Below are 17,874 nucleotides of genomic sequence, written 5' to 3'. Positions count from 1 at the left end.
CAATGATAACTGTCAACATCATCTCATAGTTAATCTTATTTAGTTATTAATATTGTGATAAAGTTTTTTTAACTTACTCTAACACCCAAAGGGTGTTAGTAAGGGTTCTCCAGAAAAACAGAACCGTAGGAGATGTATACATGTATATTTTATCTATATTTTTTCTGTGTATGTTTATTGAGGGGGGGAGGGAGTACTTTATTTTGAGGAATTGCCTCACAGAATTGTAGAATTGTGAGGGCTGACACATCTGAAATCCATAGGCAGGCAGGAAATCCAGGAAGAGGTGATGTTGCCATCTTGAGTCTGAAGGCAGCCTAGAAGCAGACTTCCTTCTTCCTTAGGGGGTCTGTTTCTTCTATTAAGACCTTGAACTGATTAAATAAGACATACCCACATTATAGAGGGTAATCTGCTTTATCAAAGTCTACTGATTTAAATGTTAATCACATTTAAAAAGTTGTTCACAACAACATCTAGACTCATGTTTGATCAAGTAACTCAGCATCATGGCCTAGCCAAGTTGAAACATAAAATTAACCATCACACTATGAATCCCCAGTCTTGAGAGACCATGAGATTTTTGCCTCGTTTTGTTTATCTTGGGGGAATATAGGCCCATCTTGATACAGATGTAAAGCTAATAAAAAGATGGCCCCCTCTATTCCTGTTAAGAGTTTTTCCCAATTGCTGCAAGCTTCTCTTTACCTATCATGATTATCGATGGTGGAAAGGATTGCTCTATAACAGTGCTTCTCAAATTCGAATATGCATACTAATTATTAAACTAAAGATTCAGAGAGCCTGAAGTGAGGCTTGGGATTATGCATTTCTAATGCACTCAGGTGCTGCAGGTGATGCTATTCCATGTGCCACATTATGAGTAGTGAGGCCCTATAGCTCAAAGAATCTACTGGAAGATCAAGACTGATGGCAAATGGACTGCTGATAGGAACCAAAATTAGCATGGTACGTCTGGTGGGAGAGGGATACTTTCTGGTTTCATAGCCCATTCAAGCCTCAAATGCTACTTACTAGCCATGTGACCTTGAAGACAGGGAAAGGAAACTAGCATCCTTTGAGCACCTCTATATTCCAGGTACCATACTGGGTAGTTTCACATTTAATCTTCATGGCAATGATGATGGAGAATTATTGGCATTACTTTATCTGAGGACATGGACGCTTAGCTAATGCTGGTAATAAAGATTTAAAACTGAGAATTAGGACCAGGTTTGTCTTGGACCAAAGTCTCCTGTGCTCCAGAACTCTCTTTCCCCATTTATTATTGAGACAAAGTAGGGATTCCTGCCTGTTTCCCAACACTGTGAAAAGCAGATGTGATGGTGGGTCTCAATGCATTTGTATGTAATTCAAATGGTTACAGAAGTGTATTATGTGCCATATTTCAAGGATTGTCCTTCTAGGAGCCTTCAGCTTCTTATCAGTTATTTTAGGGATCAGACAATCAAGTTATATTTGTATTTTTGTTTATTTGTTTGTTTGTTTTCCATCTGAGACTGGCATGCAAAGATCTGTAGAGGTTCAAAAAGGTCTTGACAGCTACATTGGGGAAAATACATGTTTCCAGATTATACTGTTTTCAGCAGGAACAACTCATAAAACCCTTTAAAGTCTTGTTTTCGGATCCTCAATTTTCAGATTAAGCAGAAGCATTAACATTGCACATATTGAACATAAATGTCTGCAAATTAAAATTGTGAAATCAATCTGTGTGAATAAAATTAAATGAATCATTAATATCCAACAAGGCTTTATTTGAACCAAAAGGGCTGAATGCAGTGAACACATCAGCTAGAATGACTGATGGCTACTGCCTTTGTTTCCCCAGCCAGGGGCCGGGACCCTCATCTACAAGTCAGGGTGAAGAGATGGTGCGTTTCCTCCTAGGCTAAAGGCTTGAGTGGGCACTGGTCTAGTCCCAGTGGCCTCTGGTCAGGAAAGGATGCAACAAACAAGGGAGATGACCTCCAGCCCTGCGGTTTCCAGATCATCCTTGGGTAACTGGCTTTTCTCTCTCTGCCTAGCTTGCCGACGATCAGGGCCTTGTCCTGATGACCACAGTCGCCATGCCTGTGTTCAGTAAGCAGAACGAAACCGTGAGTACAGGGGCTGTGCTTCCTGCTTGATGCTAGGTGGATTATTTTCTGAGACCCCTTCTAACTCAAGCTCTGGTGACCTACCTTTCTTTGCCTTTTCTTTTCCTTCCTGTTCTTTTCTTTTCTCTTCTCTTCTCTTCTCTTCTCTTCTCTTCTCTTCTCTTCTCCTTTCTCTCTCTCTCTCTCTCTCTCTCTCTCTCTTTCAAGGATAGAGGGTATATAATTTTTCTTCATGTTTAATCGTGCTGTTAGAACATGAAATCAAGCACAGGTGAGAGGAATTCAAGCAGGCTTCATTTTACAGTGTGCAGCACTTTTCCCAAATGTAAGTGTTAAATGACCAGAGGAAAGAAAACCCCAGAGAGAATCCTCAATTATGGTGGAGGACAATTCTCCGATTTATAGTTACCAGCCTTGTATTAGTTTCTTAGGGCTGTGCTAACAAAATGCCACAGACAAGGCGGCTTAAAACAATAGAAGTTTATTCTTACAATTCCAGAGGCTAGAAGTCCAAAATCAAGGTGTCGGCAGGGCCATGCCTCCTCCGAAGGCTCTAGGGAGGACTCCTTTCTTGCCTCTTCCAGTGGCCTCAGAATTCCCCTGGCTTCTGGCAGCCTAACTCCAATCTTTGACTCAGTCTTCACATGGCCTTCTTCTGTCGTGTGTCTCGCTGTCCTCTCCTCTTCTTAGAAGGACATCAATTTTTGGATATAGGGCTCATCCTGAATCCAGGATGATTTCCCCTCAAGATCCTTTTAAACCTGCAAAGATCCTGTTTCCGAATAAGGTTACGTTCTCAGGTTCTGGGTGGACTTGAACTGTGGGAAAATAACAGACAGCAGCAATTTGTAGCTTCTTCTGGAAGGCATTTCTGACATGGAAAAGTTTCAGCATATCACACTGACCCTGGAAACCAGGACCCTGGAGGCCTATTCTTTCCCCTTAGTTCTTGGTTCCAACTGGCTGCTAAAAATGTTAGGATTATTTCTTCTTTCTCTGGCTACTTAGTCTCTCTCTCCTGGGCACCAGATGGCAGTGTAAATTGAGAAAGCAGTTAACACACTATAAGTCTTTCCTGTGGAAAGCTTCCATAAGAGAAACTGATTAATGATCAGAGTCCTTAGCTGCTGACACTTTAGTGCTTCTGCACATCAATTCTTTACTTTAAGGGACAGAAGAGAATTGTGCTGTCTTGGTATGGGTATGTTTAGAGTTGTGGTTACTATTGTTTGGCCTGAGAAGCTACCATTCTTGTCTAGTAATATTTTGCATGGAGGTGGGGAATAGAATAGGATTCCTCCTGGATCTGGGTTAATCCTCAATCTCTATGAGTTTGTAGAAGGTACCAAACAGTGATCTATGGTATGTGGCGTCTCATAAGAGTCTGTTTTTTCTGTACCAAATTAACTTACTGTTATTGTTATTGTTGAATGTTTATTTTCAACAGCGATCGAAGGGCATTCTTTTGGGCGTGGTTGGCACAGATGTCCCAGTGAAGGAACTTCTGAAAACCATCCCCAAATACAAGGTACTGCATGACTTATTAATAGTCAAGCGCCAAATGTCCAAGATGATTTCACAACCTGCCATAGTAACGATAAAAACACAAAGAGGCCTTTCTACTCTCTTTATTCTCTTTTTAGAAGGCTCTTTTCTGTTTCTTTGATAGAACAGTAACAGTATGGGCAGATCCAGTAGGTCTGTGCATGCCTACCAGGTTTTTGTGGGTCTATAGAAGTCTACACAAGTCTGTGCAGGTCTACACAGATCTAACTTGTCTGATTATCTTCTAAGCCAATTCTGACTCACCCCTGCCTAAGGGCCCTCTAAAATCTGTTATTTCTTAGCAGAAACCCAATGAGGCACAAAGAAAAATAGTCTGTGACTCTACTGAACGAGTATTCCTTCTATCTTGGTTTTCTTTTCCTAATGCTAAATTAAAATCCATGGCACTAAGAGAATTGTAAGTTTTTTTTTTTTTTTAACTCTGAACATTATCGAGGGGGTAAAGTAGGTAATTTTAGAAGAAAAAAGAGAGAGCAGGCCTTGGTAGGCCACTGCTTTGGGAGTTTAGAACAACATAAGGGGCATCAAAAAACACGGGGCCTATCGAAAAGGAACACGGGATGGAAGGGACTCAGAAAGGGGTGTGGAAATGCTGAACCCAGCTTTGTATGTGAGGCCAGCCCTGCATCAGGGAGCAGGGTGTCCTGCTTTCCCCTTTACCTGGCCCACACTGTGTCCCCAGCACTGCGCTACTCCTTTGATATATTTAGTTGTACAATTGGGGACAGTAGCTCTCATGGGCTGTCCCAGTGCCACCTTCAGCCAGACCTACTCTGGTTTCCATGAGAACAAGCATCCTAACTTCCACCCAACTTCCCGGTGGTCTATGGATTGGTGTCTGCCTTGTCTGGGGCAGGTGAGCACAACACAAGCACCGCCCGAAGCTGACCGATTGTACTGCCTCCTGGGCTGATCGCAGAGGGGTGGCAAGTTACCATGAAGGTAACATGGTGGCAGTAGCCATTTCGGGGTCCATTGGCATATTTATGTTCTCTGATTGTTTGAGGTGTGCTACTGTGGTTAAATAAGCACTTTAATGAAATCAGAGCATACCAGGAGACCGGTTTCCACCAAAGTCAGACTTCATCCCCACTTCCTTTCAAGCAGTGCTGTTCTAACTTCACTATTTCACTTACTACTATCATAACTCATTGCATCGTCTTTATGCCACCTGCTCAGTCCCTGAACAGGTCCTTTTTATTTATATTGACTCACTGTTTTTCTTAAATATCTTCTCTAACCTCAGCCTGAACAATCACATGTGAATTTGTGAGTTGAGATGTGATCATTATATTTTTCTGATGCACAGATTAGCCAGGGGAAGTGACATAACTAAGTTCACCTTTTAAAAAGATGGCCCAGAGTGTCCCTGAGCTCCACACAGAAAGTACTCACCTGTTCCCTAGTGGGGCTCCTCAGAAAAGCAAATCAAAAGGTAGGAAGAGTAAAGACCCCTCAAGCCCCATCGCAGCCATGCGGAACTGCCCAAGAGCTATCTCCGTGGATGTGCGAGTGTGGGAGTACACGAGAGGACAGAGAGCAGCCCCAGCTCCCAGTCCTAAGAGGAGTTCACTGGACTGGCATGGTTCCCCTGACTGCACAAGGATTGAAACCAGACCTGTCCCCTCTTCCCCTAGCACCAAGCAGACTGGCTCACTTGTCTTCATTTTGGGCCCACATTAGACTGATGAGGGCTCCCTCTGCTCCCATCTGGAGTGAGGCAAGCCTCTCCGAGCCGGAGTATGAGAGACTTGGCTGGCTGGCAGAGCCTCCTTCCTTACCACCTCCTTTCCCAATGTGCTGAGCCTATTTGACCACAGTTGGGAGAGGCATATGGGCCTTCCTGGGCCTCAGTGGGAGGAGGCGACGGTTGGTGCTCTGGAGGAGGATACACACAGGGTCTTGCTTCTGTTGCTGAAGAGCTTAGGTATGGACAGATCTCTCAAACCCTTGATTCCTCTTTCGCCCAATGGTTAAAACAGTAGAACCTGCTCATAGACTTGTGTGAAGGATTGACCATTATTCATTAACCAGGAGCAATGATATCACACTGGTCAAGGGGACAGGTGTCACCTGCAGCCTCCTGGTACCCACAGCCCTCCTTCATACAGGAGGAGCCTGCAGAGAGCTGTTGACACCTTTCCCATCCCAGGTTCAAGCACCTGGGGGCGTAACATTTGCTGAACCTTTGCGAACCTAGAATACCCACTGCAATTATGAGTTAACTGAATGACTGGGCAACCACATTCTGGGATCCTCAGCCAACTTTAAAAATGAGGTTTTCCAAGAATTTTGAAAGGCATGGGGAAAGGCTTATGATACAAGGTCATGTGTGTGAGGCAGGATTCTTAAGTTTGTTGACAAGGACAGGCCCACCTTTTAATAGAGGTAAGAGCAAGAGAACAGATCAGCCAGTCACCAGGAGTTATAGTAAACTCTTGTCCAAGCCAATCAGCTAACCAGATGGCTGCAACAAAAATTATCAGGTCAGCCCTCAGGGGGTTGGACACAGAACAAGAGGTGTAGAAAATGGCTGTTTGAAAAAAGTACCGTTTTGTGGTACAAGACAGGTACCTCGTGGTTCAGCATTAGCAGATAATATTTGCCAGGTCCTCGACACTGTGCAAAGTCCATTACCCACATCATGTTAGCAAATCTTCAGGTAGTGCTGTTATATCTACTCCACTCACAAGGAAACTCAAGTTCATAGGGCATATGTTCATAGAGCTCAGGGCCACATAAGTAGGAAGTGGTGAGTGTGATTTGAACCAGGACTATGTAACTCCTAGACCTTCATGCTTACAACACATTTAAGCCATTCACATACCACTTCATGATTCGTTGCCATGTTCATATACCATCTGTATCATTATTTACTTAATACTTCATTTATAAATCAACTCAAAACTTTCTTCACTTAACTAGATTTTAATAGGAAACACCATAGCACCATTTTAAAAGAAAAATCAGTTTTATTTGCCATTATACAGGATAATTGTAGAAAAAAATAATAAAAACTAAATAATAGCATTAAATGATTGCTTGATAATCTAAGGTTCTGAACTTGAGATCTGTTCTCTTTTTTTAAGGTATTATTAAAAGCAAGTGTTAAAGCTATACTAAATGGAAACTTCCGGATGGAAGAAAATTTAAAAGGGCTAATTCTCAATACATGGTTCTTGCTAGTAAGCTTCATAGTGGGCCCATATGCCACCTAAAATTATCTTGTTCTACACTTCGTTTTTCCTAAGAAAGCAAAACAAAGTCCATGAGAAGATGATGGATGGCTGGGGAGTGAGGAACATGGGGTGGGGATTATTTATCCTGGGGTGGTAGGGACCCCTGCCTTCTGGGGCTCCCCTCAGCTCTGAGCATCTGCGCCACCATCACCATCCATAAACCCCTGCTGCACCCCCACCTGTCAACCCAGATTTCTCAAAAGTCCCCAGAGGGTTTGACTATTCCCAGCGCTTCCTGTCAGGTCCAAAAGTCACACAACAAAGAGGAAATGAACTCTAAGCTAAAATCAGATGTCTGGACTCACAAAAGTTGGCCTCCTTAGCAAAAGAACTCTCATTTACAACTGTGCCACCCTGAACGAGCCTGATCCTGTCTGATCTCGGAAGCTAAGTAGGGTCGGGCCTGGTTAGTACTTGGATGGGAGACCACCTAGGAAGACCACGTGCTGTAGGCATAAAAAATAAAAAAAAATAGGGATTATAAGCTGACAAGGTCCTTGCAATCTGTGAGGTTGACCAAGGGTTGCCTCACAAAAAGAAAAAAGAAGAAAAAAGAAAAGAACTCACCTATTTGGGTTTATTACAATTCCTTCTTCCAACTGCCACCCGAGGCCCTGACAACCAGCCTCATCCACCCCAAGGCTGCTTTTACAGTTAGGGTTAAGTTTCCAGAGGCCCGATAGGACATCTAGTTGATCCAAACCCACATAATCAAGTTCTGTAAACTGTGTAGCTGCCCAGAGATTGAAAGCATAGGGGAGAAGATAGGGATTTGAGCTTCCTCGATAGTAGACTTTATTTTATTGAAATCCTCAGACCTACATGGCCAGAATTGCTGCCTTATTGTTTAAGGAAGGGCATACTACCTTTAGAGAATGTTTCTAAACAATTCTCAAGCCTCTTATTTCATATGAGAAGATGTAGAAACCCAAGTACAGGACCACTACTTGATATATGCCCAATAAGTCAAAATAGGAATGTAGTATGAAACTGATAACAATTACCCTGTGAGTCTGTTTCTCAAAACTTCCTCTACCAGACAAAGTATTAGGCTCTTTATCACATTATCATACTTAATAATAGGTAGGCACTGCCATTACCCTATTTTACAGCTACAGAAACTGAGGCACAGAAAATTTAAATATCTCGCCAAGTTTTACAGCTATCAAGCTATGATTTTAGCTGCTATTTATTACCCTAAAGCTATTAGGGACGATAAATGACAATAATAATAATCATAATTGAAATAATAGATAAAATACTATGAATAATAGTAATAGTTAAAATGAAATAAAACAATAAAACATTTATTGAACTTTTTACTGGGTGTTTGGTGTGCTAAAGTGCTTTATATGCACTATTCCCATTGAATCTTTATTATGCTCCCATGAAACGGGTACAACTTGGCCCCGTTTTCACTTGAGGAAACTTGAAATAACTTTCTCGACACAACTCACATAGTTAACAATGAATGAAACAAAATGTAACAAGAGAATAGAGAAAGATCAGCTACAGAAGATTAACCAGCAGTGCCTGAAATACAGGTACATCTGTTATATGCTTTCCCAAGGGTCAGGCTGGCTACCAGAGACACAGGTATGTCATACCTAAGTCATTCCACTTCTGGTTCCCGCAGAATGCCTTGGGAAGAGGTGCCCATGTCAGCCAGGGACAGCCATGGCCGAACAGGCCTGTCTCACCCAGGAGAGGGGAGCTCCAGGGAGCAGAGTGCGGATCACACCTTTCCCTCCTGATTAACACCTTGTAAAGATGAGTCAGCGCTTGGCTCTTGGGGTTTTCCCAGAAGATAGAATTCTTTCTTTACCCTTAGCTTCATAGATTTTCCCACAAGTAATCAGACTTCCTGTAATTTTTATTAAGAATTCCAGACACCCCAGCAATAATTTCCAGACACCACAGCCTCTGTTAAGGTAACAAGCCATTGTATAATTGGGTTCACTTCATTAGCCCAAAGCCCCCGCACTTGGAAGGGAAGCACCTCCTTCCTGGCTGTTGGATCACGAGGCTCCTGGCCTCCGGGAGAGCGTGCTTCAGGATGAAGGCCCCCTTGGCAGCCCCAAGTGCTGGAACGCCTGGTGTCCGATCTGTTCTCTATTACTCCACGGGACTGCACATTAGAATGGACAGGAAGACTGGTTCTATTTCAGATGAAATAAAAATTGGAGATTTCATCAGTATATTGATTTGTGGCCAAAAACAAATGTTGGACATTGTCATATAATAAGCTTTTGGTTTTCTGAGAGATTCAGCCACAGAATGTGTTTTGAGATTTGCTCAGAGTTTCTCTTCTTGCACCTACATCAGGTATATCCATAAGTCGCCAACCAAACAACAAAAAATTCTGATGTTATTTTGTCAGGGTGTTCTCCCGGGAAGGAATTTAACCAGGTAGTTTCTGAACGTCGGGAAGTCTTTCTCAGGTACAGCCTTGAGAAGGACTGACTATGCACCTGCCATAGCAAATCAGCTTCTCCTTTTTGGCACATATTTAATATTTATTTTAGTTCAGATTTTAAAGACGAAGTAGAAAATATTTGGGTAGAGTGAAGAATGTCTTATATAAACACAGACCTTAACCAGAGCACCTGCCATGTGCCAGACATTATGTTAGGGATTGTAGAAATCAAAGATGAGTAAGATGGCTCCTTCCCCACAAAGAGCCTGTTCTGATGGGCGAAGTACTGCCTTATTTAGGGCACAGGAGGGAAAGAGAACCAGCTGGGTTGAGAGGTGAGAAAGTTAGGTACAGCACTTTCATGCATAACAATGAAGATAGTAATGGAAAAATTCTCAGGGGGTTATGGAAACAGGGTATGGAAAGAAGTAAACAACTGGGGAGGATCAGGAGAGACTTTTTTATATGCAGTCACCCAGAGGCTGAGCTTATAGCATGCGTGAGAATTAGCCCGAAAGAGATGGGCATGAGCGGTGCTCTAGGCAGCTGGTACTGTGTGAGTAAAGGTCTTGATGGGAGGGAAAACTGCAGGGGGGGCTGTTGTTTCTGCCATGTGGCCTGAGAGGCAATGAGCAGAAGGAGGTGTAGGGCTGGATACTTAGGTAGGGGCCAGACCCCGAGGAGACCTGAGAGACAGGCCCACGGATTTTCTTACACATGAATGAGGCCTTGCGTGGATTTTACATAGGGGAGCAACAGGGCCAGAGTTACTTTGATCAGTCTGCAGGATGACTTTTTTGGGGTCAGGCTCTGAGGCAGGAAGAACAGTTAGGATCATTGTGGAAGTTCGTTACATGAAATCTACATGGATAGTAGGGGGGAAGCAGAGTTGAATCTGAGTAATTTCTGCAAGAAACATTAGTGATTCCTTGGATCAAGAAGTTGGAGATGAAAGAGAGAAACAAGTCTAAGAATGATGCTCTCGTGCCTAATAACTTGGGAGTGTGGGTGGGTAGTGGTGCCAGCGACAGAGAAAGAAGAGCAGCACCAAGGGAAAGAGCCACCACAATGGACTGGGTGAGGCTGCGATGCCTGAGGGATATCCAGGTAGAGATGACCGACCCACAGTTGGATACTTGGATCTGCCACTGTGGGGACAGGCCAAGGTTGGAGCACACATCAGATCAACAGCCTTCAAGTGGCTGCTGAACTTACGAGGGGAGAGAGCACGAAAGCAGAGGAGGGGCACTGGGATAGAAACTTTGGAAAAATGAGTGCTTGAGCGGTGGATGGAAGATGACAATCTTATGGAAAGGAGCAAATCTGTGACTATGGGGCCTGGAAGCTGAGGGAATAGTAAGTGTAAAGGAAGAGGGGGCAGTTGGCTAATACAACCAGGAAGATTAAAGAGAGAGCTTTCTATAGAGTTTGCCAGTTAGGAGGCCACTGGCAACTGTAGAGAAAGGAATTCTGGTGGCATCTTGCCGGGTGGGTGGTGGGAGGTGCAGCACAGGGAGATTCTAGTAGGATAAGGCATAAATGGGCAACAAGGAAGCAGAGGCGGCCGTTCAACAACGAGCGTAGGACATTGGGTGGGAAGGTCAGCTCAGCTTCTGCATTCCAGGGGAAGAAGCAGAGAGTTTCAGCTAGCTTTGTAGGATCCGTGCTCAATTCAATTCATTTTATTGTCTCCTGCTTCCTTTACTTCTTTCTCCTTTCCCTACTCCTCTTCCCTCCATCCCAACCACCCTTCCACATGTTTTTAACCACATGGCATGACCTCGGCCATCATGGAACTTATATTCTGATGTGGAGACAGGCATTTAATAATTAAAAGCCTTGACTGATGCTTCGATTACTTACAATCCAGCTCACAAATAATCGAATATTATTATTTTGATAAGTGTTATACAGGAAAAGTAAAGGACATTAAGGAGTATGTACAAGGAGTTCTACCTTCTTTTGAGTATCACTTCACATAAGCAAACCAAGAACTGAAGTAATAATGTACATTAGAAGGCACTGACTATATTAGCTGACTATAAAATGTCATTTGTTTGGTTTAATTTTGAGTTCGAATTTCCAATCAAATACCACTTTTGCCTTTAATGGAAAAAGTCAAACTCTCCAAGTCCTTTTTGACCCCTCCAGTTTGTATTAAACTGGGACATAATAATGGTAATTAATGCAGTGTTGACTGCGTCTGACATTTTTCCAAGAGACAAGATGAAAGAGACGATATCCATCTCAAAGGATAGGAAATCTCTGGTTTATCTTTCACAGCATAATGAAATATACTTTTATCATTAGAGTCAAGTAGACTCTTATTAAAACTTGCTGTGCAAGGTAACGCCAGGAGAAAATGTCTGTTGCCCTTGACTACCACGTGCATATTTGCTTTATGTAATGCAAGGGAAACTTTTAATTGTCGGTGTTAAATTCTCTGAAGTTAATTTCACATCTCCTTGACATTAAGCTGAGAAGCAGACAGGGCCATTCTTGGTTTATAAACTCTGTTGTCTGGATCATTTAATAGTATCATATTCGAGAATGTGAGCAGCGGAGAATTTTAAAGAAAAGTAACGGTGAGGGCTCAGATATATGAAATAACTCGTCTGAAAAAATAGAGGTTTTTTTTCTTCTCCTCTTTCAGTTTTCTGGCAATAGTGGGTTACATTTTCTTTCTTCAGAGAGAGAGATCAGTATGGGTTGTATGCCAGAGGCCATTTTAATACATGAATGATTTGTAGGTAAATTTATTGTAGCCAATGGGTGCAGTCAACTGTGTAATAGAAATATTGTCAAAAAGCCGGGATTATTATTTAAATAAGTGCAGTGTTAAATTTGATTACATACTTTTTAAAGCTAATAAAACATTTCATTGCTCTCAAACTATTTCCCATAGTCCCATTTAGTCAGAAAACATAAATTAAGTGAGGTTCTGTATAGAATATTACCCAGGCTTTGTGTCGATGGAAGCATGCATGGAAAAGCTTGGCAGCCTCACAATTTAAAGACGAAAGGATATAAAAGGGGTTGGCAAGCTCCTATATGTGCTGGGGAGTGGGGGTCATTTTTATCCTTGAAGAATTATAAAAAATGACTGCCTGGGAGAGTGCAGGCTTGAGATGGCCCAAGGGATGTGGAATCGTGGAAGCCTAGATGGGAATCAGTGAAGCCCACTCTTTTCTTTTCTCAGGTAGAGAGAAAGCACTCAGGTTGATAGAATTCAGTTCACTTAGATACGGGGTCTTTCCAGAAACATTAGCCACTTTCTCTTTTTTTTTTTTTTTAAAAAAAATGTAATAATTGTTTTTGTTTTAAATAAATCAAAGTAAGGCCTTTGGGTGCCAACATGGGGATATGACATTTTAAATTGTGCTATTTGCCGAGCTTATCCTGTGACAGGTCTTCATTTCCACCAAATGTCAAGGATCAGTGCCTTGCATTCATTTTAATGAAATGTTGTACTGATAAGGGTTATGAATGCCAAGTTTAAGCTGTAAATTACTAAATGTCGGGCTGCTTCATGCTTTGTGAATTCACCAGGGAGCAAGCTAATGAAGGTTTCTTTCTCGCTTCCTCTTACAGTTAGGGATTCACGGTTATGCCTTTGCAATCACAAATAATGGATATATCCTGACGCATCCAGAACTGAGACCACTGGTAAGAGAAATACTTCTGTGTTTCCCCTTTCATGATTTTAAGATTTTCTTCAGTTTTTCAGTGATGACACTTTGTAGCAGTTTTTACTTTAAAAGTTCATTTCACAATATTGTCTCCTAAAGTTTGTTTTAAGTTTATAGCTAGTATTTTGACGCATAATATATAAAGAATGCTGGGTAAACACATTTACTATTATGTTTTTATACATAAATCCATATATATCTATACATACTTATTTATTTCACATCTACCAACATATGGATTTTTTTTTAAACTCTTGACCGCTTGAAACATATAATAATATATACCTTTATATAACGAATTGTCTCTCATGCTCTAACTGGAGACCAACTTATTGCAAGTTACATTTGATACAACAATTGAGACCCAGAATCCCTGGGATTTGCCCCCAGATTACATTGCCTAAACCCAGTGCTTCCTGCGTTGAAGGGATTCAATAATACCTTTTCTGTTTGATTGAAACAGTTGAGATTTTCTCCATTTCCTACCTAAGCCATATCCAGTAGCATTGTTTGGTGACCTGATATGTGACTGACTTGACCTTCTTTCAGCATCGTTTTCACTTTTTCTGAGGTAGGTGGGGTTAGGGTTAGGGTTAGGACAGTTTGTGGTAACATTGTCCACCCTGATCCTTAGGGAGAGGTTGCCGAGAGCACGGTGCTGAGGAGGATTCTGAAGGGCAGCCAGGCTTGTCAAATAGGAGGCCCGGGTCCTCTGACAGTCACAATGTGGACGCTGGAGGGGTGTTGGTAGTGTGTGTGCCATGTGTTTGCTATTCCTGGATTGGGTGCAGCGTGTTGAAAAAAAGGACATCCGCTTTTGGTCTGTGTATAGTTCACTAATTTTAAAGAATATATAGGAGTATAAAGAGTAATACAGTAAATTCTGCTTTCGAAAGTTAAGAAAGTGTAGGTTGTTTTCTATAGCCACACACACACACACACACACACACACACATGCACGCACGCGCGCGCGCATTCACAGATACCCATCCACCCCACACACCTTTTTCTCTTTCATCGAAATTAGAAAATAACGGCAGTGCCTGCTATGCAAATGTTTATTGGAGAAGCATTGTGGGGACCAGTTTACATCTCGCTTGAATCATTGTTTAGAAAAAGTTCATGTTTGGACTCCATCATCATCCAACTTTGCTCTAATCGCCCTGGTATTAATGGAGTCATGGCCACATCATGTGGATCCCATATGCATGCTTTAAGATGGGAATTATGGTAATATTTGATTTCAACCATCTTTTTATCAGAAAAGCATTGTGTTAACTAGGTGTATAACTCCAGACGTAACTAAGAATTACTAAAAGTCTGATTGAAAAAGCTACAAACTTTTTAAGGACATTTAAGTCTAAAAACATAGTTAAGTGCAGAAACTATGCACTTTACTCATTTCCAGGCTGCCCAGTTGGGGTTGTCTGTTGGGAATGGCAGGAGTTATGTTTGGTAGGAGCTGAGTCTGGGCTCTTAGTGCTTATTTATTCCAAGTTTGGAGTAGAACAGAGTAAATGAAACAATCAAACCTGGATCTTCTGCCAGTAAGTGAATTAGCTTCCTATTTATCAGCTTTTAAAGAAGGAATGAAATGGAACCAGATGTCAGAAGTCACCAAGGTACTTTCCCTCTTTCTGCCGCAGTGGAAATGAGCCCTCCCATCTGCACAGTCAACTCACGTCTTTCTGATCTTTTATATCATCTGGTCATGCAGAAAATGGTCTTTCTGCAAATAATTCATCTGATGCACTTTCCAGAGCCGTAGTCCCTGAGAGGACAACCGAAAGGCTTTTAGAAAAACAGGCCAACCACTCAACACCGATCATCTCCTGACAGTGCAAATACTCACAGATACAAGTCGTTTCTGTTCTCACTGTTGAAACTTACTGAATGATTTCACCAAAAGTGGTAGCCTTGGTCAAGTTCCCATAAATGGGATGGCCCAAACAAATGCCCCATATCTCATCTGTGAGAACCCAAACCAGATGAATCATTTTGCTGTTGATCTGTGATAAGAACATAAGAAATGGCCATGCCTTTATCTGCCTCTGACTCTAATGCCTTAAGATCTTTAGAAAAGGTTTGGAGTGATGCCCACCATTGAGAATTACATGAACTGACCCATCCGAATGTGGTCAATAAGTGGATATTGACTGTGCCTTGAGTTTTCTATTTTCTTCCTGGGAAAAAGACAGCATTGAAGTGGAAGGAAATTGACTTCGGTCACATACAAGTCACCCTTGACTCCTAGTCCTGCCACATCCCAGCTGTGTGACTTTGGGCAAGTCACACAGCCTCTCTCGCATCATTTTCTCTTGTAATGCTGCCATAACCATAGTGTGTAAGTCACCACTTGATTGTCAGAGTAAATGGAATAATGCCAGCAAAGAGCCTCGTGTGACAGAGCAGGCCCGAGGACACCATGTGGACAGTGGATGTTAACCCAATGCCCTGTTTGTGCTATCCTGGCTCGATTGTTCTGAGTTCAGCTGCCATAAAGGTCGGTAGGATGTGGTGGTGGTGGATGCTTACGGAGGACCTAAGGGACACTTTTTGATTATTCAGTTGGTTCAGATTAGTGTGATAAACATTGATGAGGGATCATGTACACACACACACAGGAGTGAACAGATACGGAGTCCTTGAAATCATGCAATCTGCATGCAATTCTAATTTCAATCTGCCATCAACTTAGTCTGTGAAACCTTGGCTAAACCTGTTTGTGCTTGTCTGTCTCTCACCTCCCCTTCTGTCTCTGTCTCTCTCTGTCACCATATACACACAGCACATACACACATACGCATTCTCAGTTTTCTTGGCCAACTCCGGTCTAGAAGACAGACAACTGTACTGTAAGGTTCTCGGTGAGCCCTACCATGTGAGGGAATCGGTGTTGTTTGTTTTTAAAGAAGCAGTAAGAATAATACTAGAAGCTACAGTAACTGAAGAATGACAGTTAAGAGTCGGTCAACATGGATGGAATACTCCTGACTCTGGCGTGTACATTTGTTCATCTCTGTTTCATTCACTTGAACAACAAAAGCAGAAAACTTTTTCTCTCCCTCCCTTTCACTACCAGTCCACTCAGCACATAGTAGGGAACCTGGAGATGAGTGAATTAAGGGATCCTCCAAAGCCACTGTTCTCACATTCACTTACTTTGAGCCCTTTGGGATAATGTAATTTGGGAGTTTCCCCTGGAAACCTGGTGCCTGCACCGGACCTGACGCAGCCTCATGCATTGCTAAGGACAGCCAGCTGCCAGCAGCTACCTTAGCTAGCTGAGGATTCAGGCAGGGAATCCTCATGCAGATCTGCTCGCCTTCTCCCAAGCCCAGCTACATAATCAAATCTTTATTATAAAGGCACGTTCCCCTCAGTTTTGGCCAAGGCTGCCAGCTTAGCACCTTGGGTGTGAGTGTGGGGTTATGGCCAGTGCGAGAGGATGAAACAAGCTCACTTAAAAACTCATATCCTCTCTCCATCTACCACTGAGATTGTTTCTGCCCCTGCAGCCAGAAGAAAGAGGTGGGTTTCTCTGAAGCATAATACCAATATTTTTCTAATTTGTCCAATAAAATCTTTCCCCTGAAACTTAATGTTTGCCTTGATTTTATCCAGTATTTTCTTTAATCTTGTATGATTTGGGTATGAATCATGAAGTGTCTCCAAAAACAGCTCAGATGCAGGGTCCTTACTCAGCAGACATGCTTTGATTTAATTGACAAAACTGCTAACGTAATACTTTTCTGTTGATAATTGGACTACCCTTAGCCTCTCCCCAAGTGTTTCTCAACCTTGACTCTATCTTTGCCACCACCTTGCTACTTCTGGTAGACTGACACTGATTCAACATTTGCCTGGTGCCTGGTGTGCTGGGTCCCCCGTGTCAGACTGGAGGCTGGTGTAGCTGTCTTCTAGTAGGCTGGGGGCCTCTCGGGGCTGGGGGCCAGTATCTAGTCTCTGGGGGAGAATGGGACGACAGCAAGAGGGATTCAAGCCTGACCTTGAGGAATGCTTTTTGAGTAGTTACTAAACATCTGGAAATTTTTTCTTAGTCTCTACCAGTCTTTAACATTCAGGATAAAAATCTTTCAAAGTATAGTTACTTATAGTTACTGTCTAGATTGATTTCTTTCATACTTTATTCTTCCCATGTCTTTGAGAACTTTATGAATTTTTCTTAAAATGTGGAACCCTGAATATGTCCCTTTTTCTTTTGTCAAATGGCATCAAAGGAGATAAGACTGGAAAGGTGCCACCTTTAGCATGATCTGATTTTTTTTAAAATATATTTTGGTGATCCATATCCTGCTGTGTTTTAGAAGAAAGGGACATGTGAGTTGATTTCCTTCCCCAAGGAAGCCTGGAATGTGGGCCTGGTCAAATCACCAAAAGAATACAAAGAAGGCCCCCTTCCAGAAGCCACAGGACAGGCAGGGCTCCACAGAGGAGCCTGAGGCAGGCAAAATCTAGGACTTGTTTCCACGAAGCCCATGTTGACATCTGCCAAAAACTGTTTGTTCTGTCTGTAAGCCCAGAAGATGGGGAAGGATGCTGGCGGGTTTCTATTCTGGATGAAAATTTGCCTGTCACATGGGCCATTGGATGTGGTAGTGGATGAGATAGGAAGTGGTACTAGTGGAGAGAAATCTTCGTTTATTCCTTCACTATTTGCTGAATGTCCACTATGGGCTAGGCCTGAGCAAGCTGCTCAGAGTGGTTACAGAGATGTGCCCCATCTCAGAGAACTCAAAATCTAATATGATGGATAAGATCGAATACTTAGGGAGTATAAGTAACTATAGACACTACCAGGGAAGATGCATTTTTGTATGTTT

The 17,874-nt window shown here is 42.4% G+C and overlaps 1 protein-coding gene and 1 pseudogene across 4 annotated transcripts in view; both read left to right on the top strand.

The window, feature by feature from the left end:
- The window catches only part of CACNA2D3 (calcium voltage-gated channel auxiliary subunit alpha2delta 3), a 793,860-nt gene that overhangs the window by 578,974 nt on the left and 197,012 nt on the right, over positions 1–17,874 (top strand). For all 4 annotated transcript variants that reach the window (XM_039867421.1, XM_039867422.1, XM_039867424.1 and 1 more), the window contains 3 exons: positions 2,049–2,120; positions 3,568–3,648; positions 12,933–13,007. In XM_039867421.1, the coding sequence (XP_039723355.1) occupies positions 2,049–2,120; positions 3,568–3,648; positions 12,933–13,007 (228 nt within the window). The remainder of the gene's footprint in view (positions 1–2,048; positions 2,121–3,567; positions 3,649–12,932; positions 13,008–17,874) is intronic.
- On the top strand, positions 7,262–7,380 carry LOC120606370 (uncharacterized; annotated as a pseudogene).

The sequence above is a fragment of the Pteropus medius genome, unplaced genomic scaffold (assembly GCF_902729225.1).
Source record: "Pteropus medius unplaced genomic scaffold, Ma_sr-lr_union100, whole genome shotgun sequence".
In the NCBI taxonomy this organism is placed as follows: domain Eukaryota; kingdom Metazoa; phylum Chordata; class Mammalia; order Chiroptera; family Pteropodidae; genus Pteropus; species Pteropus medius.
The sequence above is the reverse complement of the archived record's forward strand: the minus strand, read 5'-3'. Positions and strand labels throughout refer to the sequence as shown.